At 37.4% G+C, this 24,180-nt stretch overlaps 1 protein-coding gene and 1 non-coding gene across 2 annotated transcripts; both read right to left on the bottom strand.

The window, feature by feature from the left end:
- Positions 1–656: 656 nt before the first annotated feature.
- On the bottom strand, positions 657–24,176 carry STARD6 (StAR related lipid transfer domain containing 6). Its single transcript, XM_030867975.3, is given in 9 exon segments — positions 657–723; positions 725–856; positions 5,053–5,146; positions 7,477–7,594; positions 10,694–10,820; positions 20,938–20,987; positions 21,178–21,271; positions 22,715–22,798; positions 23,430–24,176. Coding segments are annotated over 7 exon segments (678 nt in total). The 5' UTR covers positions 21,268–21,271; positions 22,715–22,798; positions 23,430–24,176.
- TRNAA-UGC (transfer RNA alanine (anticodon UGC)) lies at positions 17,149–17,221 on the bottom strand. Its single transcript has one exon. It is a non-coding gene; the product is annotated as a tRNA-Ala (tRNA).
- Positions 24,177–24,180: the final 4 nt, after the last annotated feature.

A 24,180-nucleotide genomic window follows, 5' to 3' on the forward strand; every position in this document is an offset into this window, starting at 1 on the left:
TGTCTGGAATATATGGATGGCAATAAGGAAACCCAGAGAACTCGCGGCTAAAACATTCCTCAAGTCCCCAGGTCCTTGGCCAGTTCACCTTCTTCTTGCCACCTATGCTGGAGTCTTCCTATGCTTGTCTGTTGTGGTAAGTGCAGGTCTTCTAGTTTTACGAGGAAGGACTTGGGAGGAACGGGCTACTACATTCTGGCCAGACCAAAAATTGACTCATGATTCAGCTGCAGATTCCAGATATCAGTTGTCAAACATTCTAGTGGAATTCTTTTCAATTTTTATGTTCATGCTTCCTACAGTTATCAATTTAAGCAGTAAGTGAAAGAAAAACAATTTAAAATATATTTTAATCTTTAATTAATGCTGACCTCTGCCTGTATATGCTTTCTTACTGATGTTTTCTTGCCGGGCATTTTCCAGGGGAAAAAAGCAAAAGATAAAAGTGCATTAAGATCACTTGTTGTTTAACATTATTCTTACATGAGATTAAAAACTATATTTAATGCTTCTCTTGTACAACTATGAGCTCTTATTTTCACAAAGCACCTTCAGTAGTTTGTTCAAGAATACAGTTTAGAATTGTGTAACAGTATTTATGCATATTGACTTAGAAGTAAAAGGCAGTTAACTGCCACGCATGATTTTAAATGGCCTCATTTCTTCTTTCGGAATGACGAATGCCCATCATGATGACATCCACGTCCTGATAGAATTTTGTGTCTTTACTCCATCCTTTACATTGAGGAGGAAGCTTACTAAATTGGAAGGCATGGTTGCTTCAATTATTGATGGGGCCAATTTTCCTCTCATTTCTGTCTGGACAAACATCACTAGTTTGGAATATGCTGGGTTCCTGTAAACAAAGGAAGAGTTAAAAAATATAAAGAATTTTTAAGTTTATCTATGGAGTGTGCAAGTTGACAAGGAGCAGGAAGCTTGTCTTATTCGCCAGTGATTGCCCACATAGCGCTTATGACAGTGTAAACAGCTACTGAAGGAAGGAAGGACAAAATGTAGAGTGAGTTGCACACTCATAAATAAACTATTTTACATAAAAATATTAAGTAGTCAGACTATATCTTAAAGTCTTCAGTTTTAGTTATCATTTCCTTTTTGTCATTTTATTGACTTTTTAAAATTATAAAAGTAATACATGCTTATGAAAATTTAAACTGTAGAGCATTTTCACAATTCCCCCTCACTCTGTTCATCAGATAATCACTATTTATAACTTTGACTGTATCTTTTCAGGTTATTGTCTATGGATATACAAAGATAGCATGTATGTACATATATGTATATGTACCCCACATATATGCACATGTACATTCTTAGTTTTACAAAAATGAGACATATTTATTTTTCTGGAACTAGTTTCATTTTCCTCTTAGTATGATATCATGCACCTCTTTCTGTGTCAATCTATATAGATCAGCTTAATTGTTTTTCATGATTGCACATGGTATTTCATACTCTATTAACCAGTCCTCTATTGACCGTCATGGGGTTGTTTCTCACTTTTTGCCACTGTAAATAAAGCTGCAATAGGGCTTCCCTGGTGGCGCAGTGGTTGAGAATCCGCCTGCCGATGCAGGGGACACGGGTCCGTGCCCCAGTCCGGGAGGATCCCGCATGCCGCGGTGCGGCTGGGCCCGTGAGCCATGGCCGCTGAGCCTGCGCGTCCGGAGCCTGTGCTCCGCAACGGGAGAGGCCGCAACAGTGAGAGGCCCGTGTACCACAAAAAAAATATAAATAAATAAATAAATAAAGCTGCAATAAAGCATCTTGTAATGTATCCATTTGCACTGCTATAAATACTTGCATTGAGTTTCTAGGTCAAAGTTTTTGTGCATTTAACATTTTGAAATGTTATCTCCAAACTGCCTTCCAAGAAGACTGTAGTATTTTACATTCTAACCCAGTGATCTTCAAACTAGAGTATATGAAGACTTGCCAAGGGGTATGAGAGACTGAATAACATTTAAGGGAATAAATTTTCAGATCTCTAACTTCCATGTAACTTTTCCTTAAACTGATCTGAGAATACGTCTCTGATGGAGATGCTGGCTTTTCTCTTGCCACCAGCCTGTTCACACCACCCTTCTATTGCTTTACAGAACCAAGGGATGCCTGTCATTCCCCACTGAATAATACTGAACGGTACCAAGGTGCTTTACTCCAGCATATAAAAATCTTTGAGATGCTAAAGGGAAAATTCAATCTATTGGAAGTGAATTGAGAAAGTGAATGACAGATGACTGGGTAATAAAACCTTACCAAGTCATGTCAATTCTTTGCTTTCAATAAAATGTAAGGATCTAATTGAGTTGTCACCTGATAGGTCGTTAAAAACGACCTATTACATAGGTCGTTAAAAAGTGACCTGTTACATAGGTCACTATGTAATTCACAGCACATAACTCAGAAGAATTTCAAGGGATTGAATGACAGTGCTAGGGTTGCACTCTCTCCATTTTAACTCACTCATTTATGTGAACAAAGTTTCCTATGCTTATTTTATAAAAATGCAAAGTAGAAGTAGACTTGATAGTCTCATTCTATTAGATGGGACATCTAGATCAGCATTTTTGTCCCATGTTTTTTACAGTTAAATTAGTGTAATTGATAGAAGCATGGACTCTGAAGCCAGTCTGCATAGTTTGAAGCTGAGCTTTGCTATTACCTATGTGTAACCCTGAGAAAGTTACTTAATCTCTCTGGGCTTCCATTTTCTTTTCTGCAAAATGGGGACAGTAATACAACCGACTTCATGAGGTAATTGTGAGGATCAAATAATTGACTTATTTGGTATATGTAAATTGTTTGTAACAGTGTCTGGCACATAGTAAGTGCTAAGTTTTGCTAATAATATGTGTTTCCAATAACAATTTGCTTTTTTTTTTTTTGCGGTACACGGGCCTCTCACTGTTGTGGCCTCTCCTGTTGCGGAGCACAGGCTCCAGACGCACAGGCTCAGCGGCCATGGCTCACGGGCCGCTCTGCGGCATGTGGGATCTTCCCGGACCGGGGCACAAACCCGTGTCCCCTGCATCGGCAGGCGGACTCTCAACCACTGCACCACCAGGGAAGCCCAACAATTTGCTTTTATATTGAACAACTATGTAATATATTTTTATTTTTATCAATGTGTAGTAATAACAATTTAAACCAGTACACATATATATTTTTTAACATTTAGATACTTGGGGTCATAGAAAATAAAACAAATTTTAAAAATTAGGTACTTACTTTTGCTGAGGTATGATTGAAAATAGATAGTGATTAATAAAAGAACCCGAAGCATAAGATATATTCTATTAGGATAAAATTATGCAAGGGAAAAAGAGTAAAAATATGGGATCAAGGAGAAAAGAAAAGAAATGACACAAACTTTCTGTTAAAGGTTATATGTATTTTGAAATTGATAATGTAATGGTGGGTTTCAAGTTTTTATGGTATTTAGATTCCATTGGATGCACTTAGAAGGGTGATATAAACATTTTTTTTAAATGTCAGGATTTAGAGTATGCTGGACATTGCACCCTCTTAATATAATGCTATGAAAATTTTTAATATTAACTTAAAAATGTGCAAGGCAGTATACAGTTTTACAAAATTCTCTTGGGGGGTTTGAAGACCACTGCTCCAACAAACCGTGAGTGTCTATATTCTTACACCCTCTCTATGCAGAGTTTAGACTATTTTTACATTGTGTCAAATGGCTGGACTCACTAGCAGTTTGTATAGTCTTAAATCTCTATTTGAGTTTACTAGGGCTTTACACACTTAACCAAGCCTTTCCAACATTTACTGTAGAGTACCTTTACTACAGATACTATGTTTTATAAGTTTACTATAGGACTTGGGCTGCATGGAAAGAGAAGGTACAAAATTACTTTTTTGTCAGTACCCTTCTCCAGCAGGATGCTAGAGAGTTTCCACCCTAGGTGGGATATCTAAATCAGAGCTTTTGTCCTATGCTTTGTGCAGTGGAAAGGGAACGGTGACAAGGTGCAAGAAGGGGACTTTGCCTGTGAAGCACACTTTAGGTTGTGTAGCTTCCCAACAAGAGTCCCCACCAGCAGCTGATGTACCTAGCTGATTTGGAGTAATAATCCTTCCCTGTTTTGTTCTTTCCTGCTGTGGAGAATAAAGTCCTGGCCATAGACACAAAACTGATGGATGGGCAGAAAGGCCATATCGTCATCAACATCATCATCTGCATCAATGATCCTGTCCATTAATGTAAATATTTGTGAATATCTTTTAGTTCTCTAATTCAGTAGAGAAAATATTAAGGAGTACGGGTCTAAATGTAATTTTATTTTGACTTCCTTCACAAAAATATTTTTCTCATATTGAGTGGTTTATATCTGACCACTATAAAGTTTTACACCTGTTTCTATGTGTCGATATCTTTTATTTAATATAAAATCATTTACCAAAAATTAAAATGTAACGAATTTGTAGAATGATATACATTGAATTAATATATAGGCATTTAAAGACTATGTGTATTGGATGTTACCATCTTATCCCTAGGCTGGCCACCTGTGGGCAGTGACTCTAATTTCTCCAGCTCTTCCCTTTCTGAATTTACCTACTGGATGTGTCATTCTGCAGGTATCTGTTCTCAGTAGGTAGTCCATTGGAAAGAATTTATTCAAGGTAAAGCATTCATTGCTGATAAACGTAACTGCATTATAATTCTAGAGAATTTATTTTTAATTTGCAAAAATTCCCTAATAATTCACAGAAGTGACTCTAATGGAGAAACATAAAACATCAGGTTAAGGTTAATAGGAGGGGGTGAGGATGTTTGTATATATGTGACTAGTGCCAGAAACCTCAAATCATACTTTATAGGGAATTATCCATTCTGATTATACTTAAGACAAAAATACTTAAAAAATTATTTTAAAAATTGTATTTAGGGGCAATTTTTTTCCCAACAGAATATACCAGAACATATTTCTGGTGAGTTAGTTAACAAATTACAAATTGAACTAAAAAACTGTTAAAAAATAAATATATGGAAATAACACTTACTCTTGCAGAGGTGAACACATATAGCCACAAGCGTGGTTACAACCACGGATATAATTTGAAGATGGAGGATATGCTGGAAAATCCACACTAGTAGCTAAGTGATTAAAAAGAATTAAAATGAAACTTATTCCACAAAGATGAAAAATTCTGTTTCCAGTAGCATATCTTAAAAAGTGTATGACATAGCACTTGATTTAACTTAGTTATTATCAGCAGTGACATTAGTTTTATACATATGTATGTATGTTTGCACATTTGAACGTGTACACAGGCCAAAAATGAAAGAATATCAGTATGATCACTATTGTCCTCTCACACTTTTTCATGTAGAACTTCGAAAGATGCTGTTATCTTTCACGTTAAAAGTATTGTTCAATTACTTTCTGAGATTTGAAGCAGAAATCACAAAGAAAGAGACTATTCTATTAGGATAGTGGGTTTATAGATGTTTTGGTTTATAAATTTTTAAAATAAAATATTTGATGTAGTTATTTGGTCTGTCAATAGAAGTAGTTTAAATGCCCCTTTCTGCCAATTCCCTGTAGCTAACTTCAATATATAATTAAAAATCAGCAGATTTTGTTTTAGGAATTATGCAGCATAACTGCATATTGTATGTGAAGTTAGAAGGCAGGTGATCTGATCATGATTATGTTTATGATAATTATATATACTCTTCCAAATATATTTGTTTACTCTGTGCAACTGTTTATTCTGTGCAACAGAATATATTTGTTTATTCTGTGCAACTGAATCCTGCTTTTGTCAGAGAATTTTCCTATATGATTTTAACATAAGCAATCACTTCTGTAGAAATATAATGTTAAGCACTAGCTTAGGACTAGCTTAGGAGACAAATGTGGTGGAATCAATTTCCCATTTTCATGACCTGTTTCATCATCTTAACAGAGCCAATTATGTTGGCAAAATGGTACTGCCAGAAGTGATATTAACATATTTTTTCACTGTTTAAAATATGGAGATTATATTTGTCTTTATTTTTTAAAATTTTGTTATATTCCACAAACAAGTATGGGTCTTTTGTGAGGCACATAGTATGGTAGTTAGTACAGATTTTGGAAAATCAGAAAGACTTGAGCTACTTATTAGCTATGTAACTTGATTTCTGTGAACTTCGGTTTCCTCATTGGTGAGAAAATGCATGCAAAATATTTAGCTCAAAGCAAGATACACAGTAAGCTAGACAACAACAGAAACATTAAGAAGAAAACTATCAGTAATCATCAAAAACTCATTCAAAGAAAATCACTTAAAGCAAATTCAGTAGTGATCACTGAATGACTGATTATAACTATTTATTGATTTTATCTTCCATACTTATTTTTTACCTTCCCTCTGACCACTAAAAATGAGATACAAATTGAATGCTTTCAAAATATAGATAATAACAGATCTATGATTCAAATGGACAGTATTTTGTGTTATAGGCAGTGAATAAATTTTTATGTGCCCTCATTTAAAAATGAGACGACTAAATGACAACTGTATGAAACTATACGAGACGAATATGTGAAAGTGATGAACAGCAGTCCCCAGTGGTATGGGCAAGAGAGCTAACTGTGCACATGAGTGCTATCAGCAGAGCAATGACTCAGTCCTGGACTCAGAAACTTAAGAGTCCTACAGATATATCAAAGTAACTGCAACCTTGTTCGAAAATAATAATTAACAACACTTAACTGTCCCTCCCCAAGTAGTTTACAGTAGGGGAAACTATTCACATAGGAATAGTGAGATTAAATTGAATTACAGGGAAAAAAAGGACTCTAGGTCATTGTCCTACCAAAGTCCCTTCACCATGATTTATCTTGAGTTCTTGGAGTCCAAAGATCTTTGGGGTGTGAACTGGTATGTTTTAAGTGAATAACGCAAATTAGGAAGTGGCTACGTATTTGTATTTTACAGAGTGACACATTTTTTTGGCGGGGGGTGAATAAGGGTATATCAAAACCTCCAGTTTTTAAAAGAAATATAAGCACATTTATGAAAACACCTATCTATTGAAATTTTCTTCATGAGCTTTTTCAGTTTCTAGATATACCCATTCTATGTAATTTAAATACAAAAGTATATATCCAAAGATCAATTTTGTTTCTTAGTAGTTTTATAATGTATGTTGTGACGTTTTAGCCTGTAAGTATCTATCTACACTGAGCGCTGCAGGGTATATGCTGCAAAAAGGCCAGGAGATGCCATAATCATTGACTATGATATAAATGGCACCTCTAGAATTAGGTAAAACTTCAGGCTTATCTATATTAACATGCATTTATTGGCCTCACTAAGTAAATACAAAAATAATTAATTGAAAATATTGTTTCTTTCAAACTGTGAGTTAAAAGTAAAAAAATTTATTAATGACTCACAGTAATTCCAAAGTGTGGGCAAAATGTTTCAACTTACAACTGATAATATCGATATTCCCTTCGCAGTGCTTCAAATACACTAAGTCGATAAAGTCTCGGGGGGATATTGAGCCCATGGCAAAACTTTGTGTGATGGTAGGACATATGAATGTGTCCTGAAACAAACTGCATAAGGCTGGACTGTATTTGGAAAAAGCAGGGCTTTGAGGTTTTAAGAATTTATCACCGAGTCAACTTGCATTTTCAGTGTTAAAGAAACATTAGATGTATAATTATAACTGCAAGGCAACAAAAGCAAAAATAAACGAGTGGGACTACATCAAACTAAAATGCTTCTGCACAGAAAAGGAAACTATCAACAAAATGAAAAGGTGACCTATAGAATGGGAGAAAATATTTGCAGATCATATATCTAACACGAGTTAATATAATCATAAGTGTGACAGAATCAGAAAGGAATCTTGATATTATCTAACCTTTGAATTTTTTGATGAAGAAATTGAAGCCTAACATTAAATTACATGTAGAACTAGAGATATGTATAGAACTAGAACCTGGATTTCCAGTACAATATTGTGTCTACTACCCCACACTGACTAGGTAATATATTCTGAAAAATATATTGACTTAGCAGCTTGTGGTGTAAGGCCTAAAATTAAAGGCCAATATATGCACTGCTTTGACATCTGGTAAAACTGGGAGGGTGGTGAATGGCCTAACTGCAAGTTCCTCTCCCCACTCTGTTCCCACAGATAAGAACCCTTAGTCCAACAACCCTCCTTATCAGCAGGATCAGACACAATGCCTACTTATACCTGAGTAGTGCGTTTCAGTTCCCTGCTACCCTGCAGAATTATTCCAACAACCAATCAGATCCTCCTGCAGGAATCAGGGGTCACCTCAACCTCTTGATACTACAAAGCCTGCCTTGCACAACCCCTAGTTATTCACTCTGTTCCTGAGTGCAGCTCCCACATCACACTGCATGACGTGGTGCATCCTTGAGAGTTTAGCTAAGCTACTCCATGTACTGCTGCCTCAGTATCCGTTTTGTTTGTCCGAGCAGCCTGCAGGGGCCTTAAACTAACACTAGTCCTCTCATGTAAGGACACCGCCAGATAACAGCCCTCAGAGTCACAAGCAAATGTAAGTTCCTGATATGACTTCCCTAACAGCGCTTCTGATCAACTGTCTCTCCCACTTCCCAGGGCCTTCCCCTTGTGAGCACCTTAGGTAAGATGCCCCCTGTGGAGCTTACCAAAACCCTGCTCTTTTTGGTTCCAATTGATCAATCTGGCCTTAGCCCAGGAACCCCAAAGCACTCCACCCACAGACACTAATAAAGGCATGTGCCTCAGGTCCTGCCTCTCTCTGTCTGCAGCCTGCCTTGACCTCCCCACATGGGGCCCTTAGGCGTGCTGTACACTTCCTCCTCGACCTGTGAGTAATAAACTTCTCTATTTCAATTTCTCTTGTGGTCATTTGTTGAACCTGGCTCACTATTGGCACCCTGTGCTCCACTAACAAATGTTAATTTAACAAAGTCTTAACAGTCCTTCCTGGGCTGTGATTAAGGATTAACAAAGTGCTGTGGATCTCATTTGTCTAGTGCTGGTGTCATGTGTTTGACCACCACCATAACCCTAGAGCAGGAATCCCTTCCTCACCAATGGGGTGAATGAGTCAATTAAAATGCACCCCTGGAAGTGAATGCTACAAACATTCACTGCAAGGCAGACTAATTCTTCTCACAGTATAATGTGATTCAGAGATACTGTGGTATACTGGAAAAGGCATCAAATTTGGAATGAGGAGATCAGGTATAAGTCCTGGTTATACCATACATTGGCTGTGGTGACCTTGGGCAAATCACAAAATTCCTCTATGTTTTCAAGTTTTTTGATGCCAAACCTAGTATACTTTCCATTATTACAGCTGACTTGCAGCAACAGCAGAAATATCTGAAATGCTAATGAAACTGTATAATTAGTATCATACAATCATGAATGCAACAGTCCAATTGTTTGGATTTTCATTTGTGATGGGCCATGTTCAAATCCCAAGAAGGTCACGGACAGGCGTTCTTTGTGGGTAAGAACTTCAAGGCCTCTCTACAAGATGAAACTGCTTTACCTTTCTGGGCTTTTCTACAATCTCACCCCCATCCCAGATTTCAAAATCAGTTTAATAAAAGGCGGTAAAGTTAACCTACAGAGTTCTAAATACCTGATAAGGTGATGGCAGATATGTGGGCCATTTGTTTTGATGAGTGAAATGCGGCTTGGAGACTCTAAGAACCAAAGACTCAGTGATGTGGAATTTTACCAATGCAACTGTTTAAGTTTGCATTACTCCAACAGTCACATTTACCAGCTCCTTCTAATAAAGTTATTATTAGCCAAACAGTAGGACTCAATTTTTAAAAGCCGCTTATGAGGTATAATTTACATACCGTGAAGTCTATCAGTCTTAATAAGTGTCAGACCTATACTGTGCTGTACCAGAGTTCAGAATCCCTCACCCCACTCCTGTCTTCTTCCTGTTCCTCCTTCTTTCTACCAGCTAGCAGTCTTTCTCATTTCATTCATGGTTTTCTCCTCCTGAGCTTTCACTCTACCCTCACCTCACCCTGATCTTCTCTCCCCTTTTAAGCCCTATTTGCCTCTTGCATTCTGTCTTTCTTTCTCTCACCTCTATGACTTTAGATTTCTAGTCCATTACCTACATTTTTCTTTTCTGTTTTTATTCTCCCTCTTCATTTCTGAGATAATGTATTTGAAAGTGTTTCTAAAACCACAATGTTATTTCACACTTACTCTTTAAAAAAGTCACATGCTTTTTGTTCTTAAGTCCTTACAGTAAGTGTCTACGATGTTCCTGTTATCTAGTGTATTATGACTAAGATAAATCTACTGACTTCCCATCAACAAGGCATGCTTAATCTTTTTATTCCACCTAATGGAGGAGGTGAATCCATGAGTTCAGTCCCCTCAGTAACCGAAGGCACACATCTGCAGGAGAGCTGACCACGTTCAGAATGTGGTATTCATTTAAAACAGAATAAAGGTAATTGGAATTGAACTCTTGACTAATAAAGAAGGAAGTTTTAAGCTTTTTATAAAAATTTCAACTTGGTTTGAACCTATAAAATACAAAGTGTCCACATAATACAGATTTAATAAACTCAAATCACTAAGATAGCAAACTAAAAGTGTACTCATACAGTGAAAGTCCGATATTAAACAGTAAATTACCGAATCAATTTTTTGTACCATGCTGTACATTTTCAATGATTTGTCCCATGTGACCCTGTTTTCAGGTTTGTAGAGGAAATCAGATAGTTTAGATGTTGATTCTGGAATTATTCCTTCAACACGATATCTATAGTTAACAAAATAAAGAAAATTCAAAATTTAATAAGGTTAGTCTAAGTTGAAAATATAATGCTATCACAGTATAAAGCACACTAATTTAGCAAATAATGTAAAGAAAACTTGAAGGTAATATCAGCAATTTAAAATACTAATATTCAGGCTTCCCTGGTGGTGCAATGGTTGAGAGTCTGCCTGCCAATGCAGGGGACACGGGTTCGTGCCCTGGTCCGGGAAGATCCCACATGCCGCGGAGCGGCTGGGCCCGTGAGCCATGGCCGCTGAGCCTGTGAGCCATGGCCGCTGAGCCTGCGCGTCCAGAGCCTGTGCTCCGCAACGGGAGAGGCCACAACAGTGAGAGGCCCGCGTACCGCAAAAAAAAAAAAAAAACAAACAAAAAAAAACTAATATTCAATTGGAAGTCGCCAGTTTATAAAAATATGCACTGTAATAATTAATATAAATTATTTTTCTACATTTTTCTACAAATTTTGTTTATAATGTTTCTATAGTTGTCTTTTTAAAGGGGCTACTTTCATTTAGAATTTTTCTAAACTCTTTCTCATAAACATTTACCTACTGTATTTATCATAAGCCAACAGTAATTGATGAGAAGTTTGTGTGGTTGTGCAATATCTTGTGGCCTTAATTCTTAATTGAAGGATGTAATATGGTCTAAAGCAGTAGTCAGCAAACTTTTCAGTAAAGGGCCAGATGGTAAATAATTTAGGCTTTGCAAGCTTCATGTTCTATGTTGCAACTATTCAACTTTGCTAGTGTATCAGTGAAGCAGCCATAGACAATATATTATAGTCACTCTTATGTTACAATTAAACTCCATTTATAGACATTGACTTCTGAATTTCATTTATTTTTCACATGTCAAGATTTGGAGAAGAAACTAACCTTTATGTTAATCCATCAATAGAATTGGGTTGGGCTATCACAACCAATGAAGTTAGGACAATGTGAGAAAACTGGATTAAAACCCACAATTTAGCAGTAGGTTGTTAAATGAAAATGAAATCTGAATAATATTGGCCATACTTTCTCTCTCTGTTAATCATTCTTTCTAAACTAAGGCGATAGGTTTAGGTAAAATCAAAATTTTAAACCTCTAAAAAGTTAAAATTTTTGGAGGAAGTGAGGTAAAAACTAAATGCTATTATTACAGAAAATAGTTGTTATATTTATGAAGAGTTCTTCCTCTGAACCTTGTTTTTATGATTTGGTAAACAAGTAAATCATTAGACTATTTTTTTGTATGTTAGTCTCTCTTTAAAAGCTCAACTGGTCCCTAGTTTTCTCTGTGAGATATCCTAAAATTTTCTTAGTATGTAAGGTTTCCTTCCTTCAGATCTACAAAGTTTTTAAGAGCTTATTATTAAACTCTATAGAAGACAGTGACAAAACAACCTGAATAATTATCAGGTCCTTTGAAAAAGAAGGCAGATATAAAACAGTTAAAATTTAAGCACAAAACTATTGTTAAGGGGTTTGTATATACCTCCCTAGATTGCTTTTTTTTATTAATCTGTTCTCTAATTATATTGTAAATTTTGAGGATAAAGAGTTTTTGACCTTTTTGTATTTCTAACTAACATCGAATTAGGTATCTTTTATTAAGCACTTACTATATATTTACTGATAATGACTACCCTTAATCTTTTAATAGCATTCTTTTATTGACTGAGTGATCAAACATTTACTATTTATTATGTTGACGCTTGAACAACATGAAAGTTAGCAGTACTGAGCCTCATGCAGTCAAAAATCCGTGTATAACTTTAGAGTCGGATCTATGTATCTGTGGTTCCTCCATATCCACAGTTCCACATCCAAAGATTCAATCAACTGCAGACCCTGCGGTACTGTAATATGTATTTATCAAGAAAAAATCCACGAAGCTAAAACCCGTGTTGTTTAAGGGTTAACTATATATATACTTCAGCCTAGCAGAGAGTCAGACATATAATCAAAAAATTATTATATGGTTTGATAAGTGTTGAAGAGACAGAAAGCAAAAAAAAAAAAAAAAAAATCAAGGTAAGAAGGGGAATAATGTGCTGAAGCTCTTTTTGGAAGGTTTGCCCAAACCCTTTCATAGTTATTCACGATAAAATTAGGGATGGACAATATTGAAATGGAGGACATTTAGGCATCAGCTGCTTTGTTTCTTCTATTTCGGAGAGGAAGTTTCGATTTTTAACTTTAAGTAACAGTACACACATTACATATAATTTACAAAAGCATTTCGCTTTTTTCTTTCAAAACTTTGTTTTAAAATTTTATGCATATGGATAGCTATCCTTCTTGTATAATATTTTAAATGCTTAGTATAGAAGTTCTCTATATTTTTAATTAAAATCCTTTATTAATTATGTATATTGCAAATATTATATCTCTGGCTACAGCCTACCTTTTCACTTATTTCTTTTGGTACAGAAGTGTTTCACTTTACCATAGTCAAATTGACCAATATTTTCCATTATGGTTTGTGCTTTTTTATGTCTTCTACAAGATATCCTTCCCTACTTCAAGATCATTAAGCTACTTTCATACATTTTCTTCTACAATTTTATAGTTTGTATTCATATTAGGACTTTAATCTACCTGGAATGGATATTTGTGTATAGTGTGAGGTCAGCATCTAATTTTACTTTTTACATATAAATAATCACTTATGTTAGCACAACTGATTATAAATAGTTCATCCTTTTCCATGTTTTTGTAATGCCTTATCTGTTACATATCAAGTTTCCACACATGTGTAGGGCCTGATCACACCCATATATTATTGCAGAGCCTCCCTGACATTTGAAAGAAGCTCCCTAAAAGAGACAGGAACATATTAAAAACTCTCTTGATAGAAGTTGGCTTGTAATAATTCTAATAATACTTTACACCTGTATCTGCATAGTTCTTTACACTGAGATACTTAATATTTGATTTTGCTGATGTTTCATAGTTGCTACTACACACAGGCAATAAAGTTAAAATGTTAGGAGAGTAGCATATAGAGTCAGCCCACCTGTTTTCAAATTCTAGCTCTTACCAGTTATCTGACCTTAGGCAGGTTACTTATTCGAAGTCTTGGGTTTCTCATATGTAGAGAGAGTAATATTTACCTCATAGGGCTGTCATGAGGACTGAATAAATTAATATATTTACAGGATAGTACATGGCATGTATTAACTGTTCAATACATGTTAGCCATTATTATTTCACATATATTGAGTCTTTTATGATAGTCATCCCACTCTGCCTTGTATTATAGGTATTTATGTACTTTTCTCTCTTACAAAGACTAAAAACTCCTTGAGGAGCAAATCTGCTGGATAAAATCATGAAAAATTAACTTTAAGAGGTTTTTTTCTTGAGAATGTCAAGATTATAAGCTTTACAAGTATATGCATTTTGTTTTGCTCACCACTATACTACCAGCACCTAGAAAGTGATTAATGAATAACTGAATATAATGAATGAACAACATCATTTTAAATAAGTCTAGATACCTTGCTGAACCTTGCCAACTCCTGGTTTAGACTGTCTACTCAATGGCTAATTGTTCATTTTCCAGTCATTTGTAAAGGTGAGATAAGTTTGAGTTATTGGTATTATATGACTGCAAGGCAGAAATTATTTATTTTGCTTCCTATAAGATTATGAAATATAATTAAAGTTGTGTCTTGGGTAGAGGGTAGGTTACTAGTTAAAAAGTACCTTACCTTGGCCCTCCCTGGTGGCACAGTGGTTAAGAATACGCCTGCCAATGCAGGGGACACAGGTTCAAGCCCGGGTCCTGGAAGATCCCACATGCCGTGGAGCAACTAAGCTCGTGCACCACAACTACTGAGCCTGTGCTCTAGAGCCCGCGAGCCACAACTACTGAGCCTGCATGCCACAACTACTGAAGCCCGTGCGCCTAGAGCCTGTGCTCCACAACAAGAGAAGCCACTGCAACGAGCAGCCCACGCACCTCAACAAAGAGTAGCCCCCGCTCGCCGCAACTAGAGAAAGCCCGTGGGCAGCAAAGAAGACCCAACGCAGCCAAAAATAAACAAACCAAATTTTAAAAAATGAATAAAATCTATATTTAAAAAAAATACCTTATCTTAATTCACTAGTTAGAGGTGTATTGGAGTTACTGGCTTTTAAAAAATATGTAAATATAATGCCTCTTTGAAAACATAAAACATCTCTATGTCTTGAATAATTGAATCTATCATTGAATGAGCAATTCAGTATCTACTGTGTTCAAGACTCTTCAGAGATATCAATTTTGTCATATTTGAATCTAAGAACTATATTTTTATATCTATTGATCATTAAAATGATTGGTTCTTTGGATATTTTACTAAGATCTATAATAAAGCTTCATGCTCATTATGAATAAAGTGACCAAGTCAAATTAAAAATATTTTAATTATTCTCTCTTGTCTCTCACAGTTTCTGACAAGCTTTAGCTGGTATGTGGGATAATTGATACATGAAATTATGTTTCTTACAGATCATTATTTCATGAAGCAATGAACACCTTTTAGTAAATGTGCATTTGTTTCAACATGCTAATTTGAGCATGCATCTCTAAATCATTTTATAGCCTTTTATGGCTTCTGTGAATGAGTACTGCTGAACAGTAAACTAGGAGGATAAGGGAGGAGAAAAACAGTGGAAAGTGCCTGTTTTTACATACTGGAAATTTAAACCTGGGGAAGCACCTGTAAGATGATAGGCTTTTTAGTGATCTTATTTTTGGCATTTCCTATGTGATAATTAGAGTTGGGAGTGGGACTTCCAGAGTGGCTATGTGAGGAGCTAAGGAAACCCTCTTCTACAGTCATTGAACTGGTGAACATTACTTTTAAAAACTACTTAAATTCCCTAGAAATTGACCTAACAGCACACAGGAAATGAAGAAACATTTATTCAAGAAAATCTACTAAATCTAGGTAGGAAAAGTCAGAGTCTGTAGCATCTGAGCCACGACCTCCTTCCAGCCACCCCCCTCCCTCTACGGTAGCTCTGCTCCAGCTGGGTGCAGACTAGAAGACAGGGGCTCCCTCTCCCCACGAGATCCAGGCTAGGGCTATGGTTTCATCCTGGGATCAGCAGGACACTGACATCTCTCATCACCGAAACTCTCAGCTCATGTTGTAGAAGCTCTATTCCCCGCATGCACTGCTCAGAAGACTAGGGTTTTCTGACACCCTGATCTCACTGGTAGGGTGAGGGCTTTGCCTAAGGAACAGTAGGCTGCGAATCCTGGGGCCTAAACTGCCCCTCACCCCTAGAATAACAGGAGCAAACTGAGAAAGTCATGGTACCATCCTTCCCCTATGCTACCCACTTGCTCATGGAGTAGAAGTGTTACTTGGCTTCAGTGTATTAGTGCATAGGTCCCTACTCAGAGCAATCAGAGTGAATGTTAGGCTGCCCTTAATCAGAGTAATGAGAGTAGATATATGAGGTTGCCCACTCAGGAGAAATCAGAGTGGGTGTACTAGGCTGCCCCTACTAAGGAACATTCAGAGTGACGTACCAGGCTGTCCCTAACCGAGAAGCAATGGGAGCTTTGTACTAGGCTGTCCTTACTCAGACAAATCACGCTGGATATGCTAGGCTGCCCCTACTTAGGAGCAATCAGTCCAATATGTGGCTTCACTGACTTGCAAGCATTCCCCAAGCCATACACAGATTAAGTAGCGAAGGGCTGAAGTCTTACTGGCTCAAGAGACTTAAGCATAATCTCTGAGTCATCACTGACTGAGCAATAAGCTATTCTGACCACTTTAAAATAAAATCATACTCATCGCTGGTGGTTTGGAAGAATGTGTGCACCCCAAGGCTATGTCCTCTGGGGAATGACTGGTGACACAACTTCCAAGCTACCGGCCCCCTGGCTACATGCAAGGCAAAACCATAAAACTCTCTGAACTGTGAAAACAGTTTCCAAGCCACACACAGAATTGACAGTAAAGGGTAAAAATCTTACTGGTTTTGGGTGCTAAGCACAACTTGTGACCAATAATGGCTTGTGTTAACCTAGGGATGACCTATAGGATGCCAGGCTGAAAGATAAAAACAAGGACAAAAATCAGGGCAGGTATATCTGAGGCTGCAGACTGGGGGGGGGGGGGGGAACAGACTTCATGGAATTAGTCCAGACAAATCACTAAACAAATAAATGCCCAAGCAATAAGAAGCCCTGGGTGAGTGGGTGGGACCTGTATCCAGAGTTGCTATATTACCTAAAACGTTCAGTTTTCTTTTTGTTAAGGATTAAAAAAAAAAAATTGATTGATTTTGGCCGAGCCATGCAGCATGCAGGATCTCAGTTCCCCGACCAGGGATCGAACCTGCGTCCTCGGCAGTGCAAGTGCAGAGTCCTAACCACTGGACCTCCAGGGAATTCCCTAAAATGTCCAGTTTTCAAGAAAACTGTGAGGCACGCCTGCAGAGAAACATGGAAAGTGTGATCTATACACAGGAAAAACAACAGGCAATAGAAAGTATTTGTGGGATATATGGGTTAAATTTAAAAATGAAATTATTTAGCTTAGTGTGTGACATACAGTAGATTAATAAGGGAATTAATAGGGAACATAGGGGAATGTGTCAGCTGAACTGTATTTCATCTCTTGAGGGTAGAAAGGAAAAAAATTCCAACCAAAGAACTGGCCCCCTTTTCATGCATATAGGCAAGTGCTCAAAGCTAACCACAAAAGGAGCTTTTTGGGTGGGAAATTAATAAGAAAAGGTGAAAGTGCTGAGAGAATATCTTCAGGTTTTGTTGTTGTTGTTCTGTAGTTATAATGGAAACAAATATGTTTAAATGCTTTCTATTTGGCAGCCAATATAACATAACTAAAGTCCATAAATTCATTCAGGAAATATTTATTAAGTGTTTATATGACAGACACTGTTCTGGTGTTAGGGATACTACGATGAACAAGAGTTTGTTTCTAGTCTGCTTCTTGTTCAAGTTCCTATTCTCAAGTTTATATTCTAATAAGAGAGACGTAATAAATAGGACAACAAATGAAGAATAAATTTCATCTGGTGATAGATGCTATGAAGAAGGTAACAGCAGAATAGGGTAGTAAACAGTGGTTTGGTGTATTTGAGAACTTTGACCAATTGGCCAGGAAGGTCACTCTGAAGAGAAGCAATGAAGCTGAGATCTTGAAAACAAAAATGACATCAGCCTTCATTTGGGTGAAGAGCACGCTAGGCAAGAAAAGAGCAACTACGAAGGCTCTGAGATGTGCACTCGTGCCAACAGTAGTCCTACGTGGCTGTAGCATAAGGAGAGCAAAGATGCAGTGGTAGGAGAGGTCAGGGAGGTAGGTGGGGGCCAGATAGTGCCTTGCAGAGCATAATATAGCCTTTAGAAGGGTTTAGGCAGGGGAGCAACACTGAATTATATTTCAAAAATCTACTTTAACCATTGTGTGAATAATAGGATGTAGTTGAGTAAAGGTATATATGAGGAATCCACTAGGAAGTTACTGAAATAATCCATGAGATGTGAGAGAATGATAGTAGGGAGATAATGAAAAATAAATCACTTCTCTCTGTACATACCTAGTCAATTAGAGCTTCTATTAGAATCCAAATCTGAGATGAGTGACCCATTATCTATCTAGGTCAATGTTTTGCAAGCATGTTCTTCGTTGAAAACATTTGGAAGAGTCTGAATTACAGTTTGACAGATGTCTTTACTTTAGGACTTCTCCGAACCTTAGAGAAGAGAAAATAGCCCAGAGTGTTTTGAAAAACTTGACAATGCAACCCATTTTTCCCACAGGGCATTTTGAAGGATAATTTCTCCCAGACACTAGCTTGGCAAACCATATTAGACCATGCTACATATCCCCAAAGTGTGCAATGTTTACACTTGGTTGTCCAGTCTAAATTAACATGCGTATGTTTCTTGCTTTGATTATTTATAACCCTATAAATAAAACTGTGAAGCTTGAAGTACTGGAAAATTTTAAGCTTCCCTAGCTTTTCCCCTTGATTTATTTGACGGCAATCTCACCTTCTTCTCATTCCAAGCTGGGGGAGGTAAACGTTTCGACTGAGGCAGACCAACCTGATCAACATGTTCAGATTGATTTCCTTTGGAAGAACCTAAATATCTGCCCCAGCTGATTTAGAATAATATAGATATTTTGAAAAATATTAACTGCTCCAGTCACACTCTCCTTCTGTACATAAACATGCTAAACTTAGAAGGATCAGTGGGCCGTGCTTGACAAAAGAAGCATGCAAAATTGAGATGTGTGTATCTTCTAGCAGTCTTAATTTTGAAGCTGTGCTTGATATTTATTGGATGATAGTTCAACTGTAAAAAAGAATTAAAAGAGAGTTTGCCAAAATCATCGTGTGATAGGCAGCCTCTAAAATGGCCCCCAGTGATCTCCACTTCTTGGTATTGACACACTTATGTAATCCCCTTCCCCTGAGTCAGGGTTGGATCTAGTGATTCACTTCTAATAAACTGAATACTGCCAAAATGATGGGGGGGTGGTCCCTTCCAAGATTAGGTTACAGAAAGACCCTGGCTCCTATCTTGTTTGCTCTTTCTTTGGCTCTCTCCTAAATCCCTCCGAGGGAGGCAAACTGGCGTTTGTGAATAGCCCTATGGAGAGGCCCATACGTCAAGAACTGAGGAAGGCTTCCAGCCTAGAGCTGGCAAGTAGCTGAGGTCCCCAGTCTAACAAGCCCACGAAGAACTGACTGCCGGTGACTGTGTAAGTGAGCTTGGAAGCAGAGCTGCCTTCAGATGCGACCTAAGCCCCAGACCACACCGTGACTGCAGCCTTGTGAGAATCCTTGAGGCACAGGCACCAAGCTAAGCTACACCTGGATTCCTGATGACATAAACCATGAGACAGTGTCTGTTAAATCACTAAGATTTGGTATAAGATATTACTGTGTATTAATAAATAAACTAGTATGCAGTGCATATAAATTTCTCTTAAAGCAAGTGCAAAAAGTTTCAATTTTTTTTGTCTGCGTAGTATGGCATGTAAGAGTACAATATCGTTGATGAAAAATTTGAATAAAGCTTTAAAACAGCCTTATTGAAGCTATTTTTTGAATGGCTCTAGGCATTGTGTAGAGCACCTTGTATAAAAGTACCCAGCAAGTATTTGTAGAATAAATACCTTCCAAGGTTTCTTTGAGGCATAGGTTGCTGTCCACACTGGTCTGACCTGGAAGGCACCAAAAAACTACAACATCCAAAAGTTTATTCCCATAGTGTGCCTGGGCTTGACGTTACCCACTCCCTGCTCAATCTATTTTTTCAAGTGCCACCATTAGAATCATTAATTATTTAGATAACAAAGGTAGGGATTACCTTCCTGATAATTATTAAAATGAATAGGAGAAAGTATACCAGCTTTGTCCTACAGTAAAAAAATTGAAATGAAGCACAAGATAGATAATTATAGTCAGATGAAAAAAAGAGCAATAAGCACAAAACAGAGTAGTGAAAAGAAGGAGTGGACCCCTACCCCTCAAAAATAAACTAAATAATATTTGGTTTTCTCAATAGCATATGATGATCTGATGGCATTAATGTGATATCACGAGCAACAAAGGAACAACTCTTAAAAAGAAGGTTAAAGATGTCAGCACAATTTCCCTTAGAGTACTTGTATCTGAAATAACAGGATCCTCAAAAATAGCCTTAAAAGCAGCTTACAGAATAAATTATATATGTTAGCAAGACGAATATATTGGGAAAATAAACTTTATCTTTAAGTGGTTCATTTAATGGAAAGGTGAAGTTTTAAAAGACCACGAAATACTGTTAGAAAGAAAATATCAATCTAATTTTATAGTAATTATTTCTTGAAGTGGAAATTTCCCATCTTAGTGAATTATTCACTAGAAGTGATTTTCTTTTCTGATTGTCTTCCGATTTGGAAATTAGATGGTACATATTGCTCATTTTATTAATTTTACATTTCAAACAAGTGACTTTATAATTAATTTCTACTTCCTGTTCACTATCAAATAACGTTTTATAGCTAATGAAGTAGCATTGAACTCTAGATACATCAATGTCATTGAATTCAAAACAATGATTGTAAATAGGAGATTGTACTTACAGATTTCCATGGAATTTCTTAGAAGCCTTGCTGGAAACAGTTATCTTTTTCTCAAAGGGGAATAAAAATCCACAAATAAATTAACTGTCAGATACAGAAAAAATGAAAAACAAAAAAATAAAGCAAAAGTAAAAGCTTTTTTTTGGTTTGTAGAAGAAAATATTTTTAAAAATGTCTTTGCAATGAATTGTTTCTCATTAAAAAACAAACTCTTGAAACATATTTAACTTCTCTTCTTACTGAAGTCTTAACCACTTTCCAGCCTGATGTATCTTGATAGTAACCTAAAATTTCTTGAGCAGTTTGTTGGGCAAGTGCCTTATAGTCCATCTACCTGCAAAGTTTTAAAAACAAATGACTGATGAGAATGTAATCATACAAAACTTTTTTAAATGCTGTGTTACATTTTAATACTATTTCTATGTCTGTCACATAGCAATGAACAATAACTACTTTTGGAATGCATGCATGCATGAATCTCTTCCTTTTTATTCATAGTCTTTCAAGTGAGAAAATGTGATATAGTAAAAAGAGCAGGCTTTGGCTTTGGAGTCAAAGAGACCTGGGTCAAATCCTGTCTCTGCCACAGACTAATTGTGAACCATGTTATTTCATATTTCTCTTTCCTCATTTTCTCAAGTTGTAAAGCTGGGACAATACCTAACCTGGTAGAACTGATACGAGGATTAAATGAAATAATGCACTTAAATGTCTTACCCCTTTGCCTGGCACATAATAGTTATTCAATAAATTGTTATTTCTAACAGCTAAATCATGCTTCCTTTCTCTTGTAAAGCAGCATAATCTGTTGATCATGTGTTACTGGGAATTCATCTTTTTAAAGTGAGTGGCAGTGGCACTAAATGATCTGACCCCTACCTTCCTCTCCAAAGACAATTCCTACCTGTCTCCTTCTCTCCCACTTAGCTCCACTCATACTGACCTCCTGGCTGTTCCCCAAATACAACCAAGCAACTTCCTACCTCAGGGTCTTTGTACTTGCTGTTCCCTATGTTTTTAATGTTCTTCCCCAATATGTTCAGAGGACTGACTCCTCTTCATTGGTGTCTTTGCTTAAATGTTACCTCTTCAGAGAGGATCAAATTCACATCAGTTCAACTCAAACACATTTACTGAATCCTTGCTAAGGGTTAGATATTGTGGTAGATGTGGCAAAAAAGGTTGAGTAAGATGCTGTTTCTGCTTTGAATGAGCTCAGGAAGGTAGAGTCTCATTGGTCCTTTGGCCCATCACCCAGTTTTCAATTAAGGGAAGCTGGCTGGTGTGGTGGAAAGAATATGACAACACAGAGCTGGATTCAAATCTTGGTTTTGCCACTCACCACCAGCTTTATCATTCTGAGTAAACTGCTTAAACTTTGAACTTTAATTTTCACTTCTATAGATTGGGGATAGTAATACCTATCTCATGGGGTCATTGTAAGGATTAAGTGAGTTAATATACGTAGAAGTGATTGAAACAGTGTCAGGCCCCTTCTTGGTGATCAAAAAGTTAGTTTTTTTTCTTAAAATGGACACATTTAAATCTACCTTAAAAAAAACTCTCCTAAGACCTGCCTGAATAAACCTTCTTAAAGTTTAATTATCAGCACACGTCTTCCTTAGCTCTCACCTAAAGGCCTTCAGGTGGGATCATAAATCTATTTTCTCGTGTTTAGTTCTCCAGCAAGGCACAGCACGTAGTTGACATGTATATTTGAAAAGCATTAGTAAACCATTATAATTTCTCCTTCCTAGTAGACTCATGGTTACTTCACCTTTCCTAGTAGATCTAGTCCAGAATTTTAATAATTATTAGGACTCTTCTCCAAATCCTTGTGGAGATCTCCATAGCTTTCAACCTGTGAAGGAATGAAGTGGAAGTAGAATTATTTTGATCCATGAATTAGGTAAATATATTTGATAATTTCCTTAATATTTTCTCAGTGTCCTTTATTTACACTTTATGTACTCATTTGGAAACATTTGATATATCTTTCCTCAATGAAGGAAAAACGTAGTAAGAGATACATTAAAGATAATGTTAATGAAAAAGAACCTTTAAGAAATTATCTTTTAAAAGAATAGGTTAAAAAGATACTTATGTGGAATGTGGATAAAAATGTCGAAGTTTTTAAGGTCACGCCATTAACGATCCTTGCTGGTCCCTGACCTGGGCTTGTCCCAGCATATATAACACGGTTCTTTATTTCCTACCAGCAACACACTTGATACTGAAGGCTCAAGAAATTGCAGATTTTTGGAACAAACCACTAGCATGTAAACTTCCTGCAGGGACTTTGTCTTACTCATTTTCAAAACACTAGCACTACTTACTGCCAAAATAAACATGTGTTTAATTGAACCACTCAACTAAATTTTGTAGCTTCTGGACTTTTTCATTTGCTAAGAAAAAAAGGGAAGGTTAAGCTTACTGGGCTAGAGAGGGTGAAGAGAAGAAAAGAGCAAACAGCAAGACTACAGTTGTATTACCTGGTGATGTAACATCGGATGAGCTGGAACATATTCAGATGGAGTAATGGTCAAGGATATCTTCACCCATAGGGTCAGTGGAAAATAAACACAAACCAACACTGAGATGGCATCTTTTTCCGATACACCACTCGGTTGAAACTGGATTCTTCGCAACTCATATCCCGTCCCAGCCTTGTAGACAGGTTCACACATGTTGTTAAGTGGGTCTTTACATCTGTTTGTATAATCTCCCTGTTTCTGGGCTGCCTGACTGGGTTCCCAATCCGTGCTGGGTCACTGCCATTGTTCCCTGGGAATCAAGGTCCCCAAGGAGTTTGTTAAGTCCCATCCCTGGCCAAACTCCCTCCTCCAATCCCGCGTCTGCTTTGAGGGTGAGGGGCCGGCTGGAAACCCAGGAAGGCCGGGCTCAGGGATGGGAAGGGGAAGGCCCTGAAGAGGAGGGAAAAAAGTGGTTGGGGGATCTGCCCCCCCCGGCCGAGTCGGTGTCTTATCCGGGGAGGGGGTGCTCTGAAAGCGGAGAGGCCGAGCATGTTGGAAGGACTGTGGCTGTAGGGCTGGCTCTCAGCGACCGAAACGGCAGCCGCCGGGGCCCCAGGTCCCCATCCCCGCCCCGTCCCGTCTCGAAGCCCCGGGAAACTGGCCGAAGGAAGCTCAGCCTGTCATATGCGCAGACCGGCCGCGCAGAGCCGTGACCGAGGTGGGGAAGGCACGCGGGGTAGCGACGCGGAGGTAGTCGAGAACCTCCCCG

Source organism: Globicephala melas, chromosome 13 (genome assembly GCF_963455315.2).
Source record: "Globicephala melas chromosome 13, mGloMel1.2, whole genome shotgun sequence".
NCBI lineage: Eukaryota > Metazoa > Chordata > Mammalia > Artiodactyla > Delphinidae > Globicephala > Globicephala melas.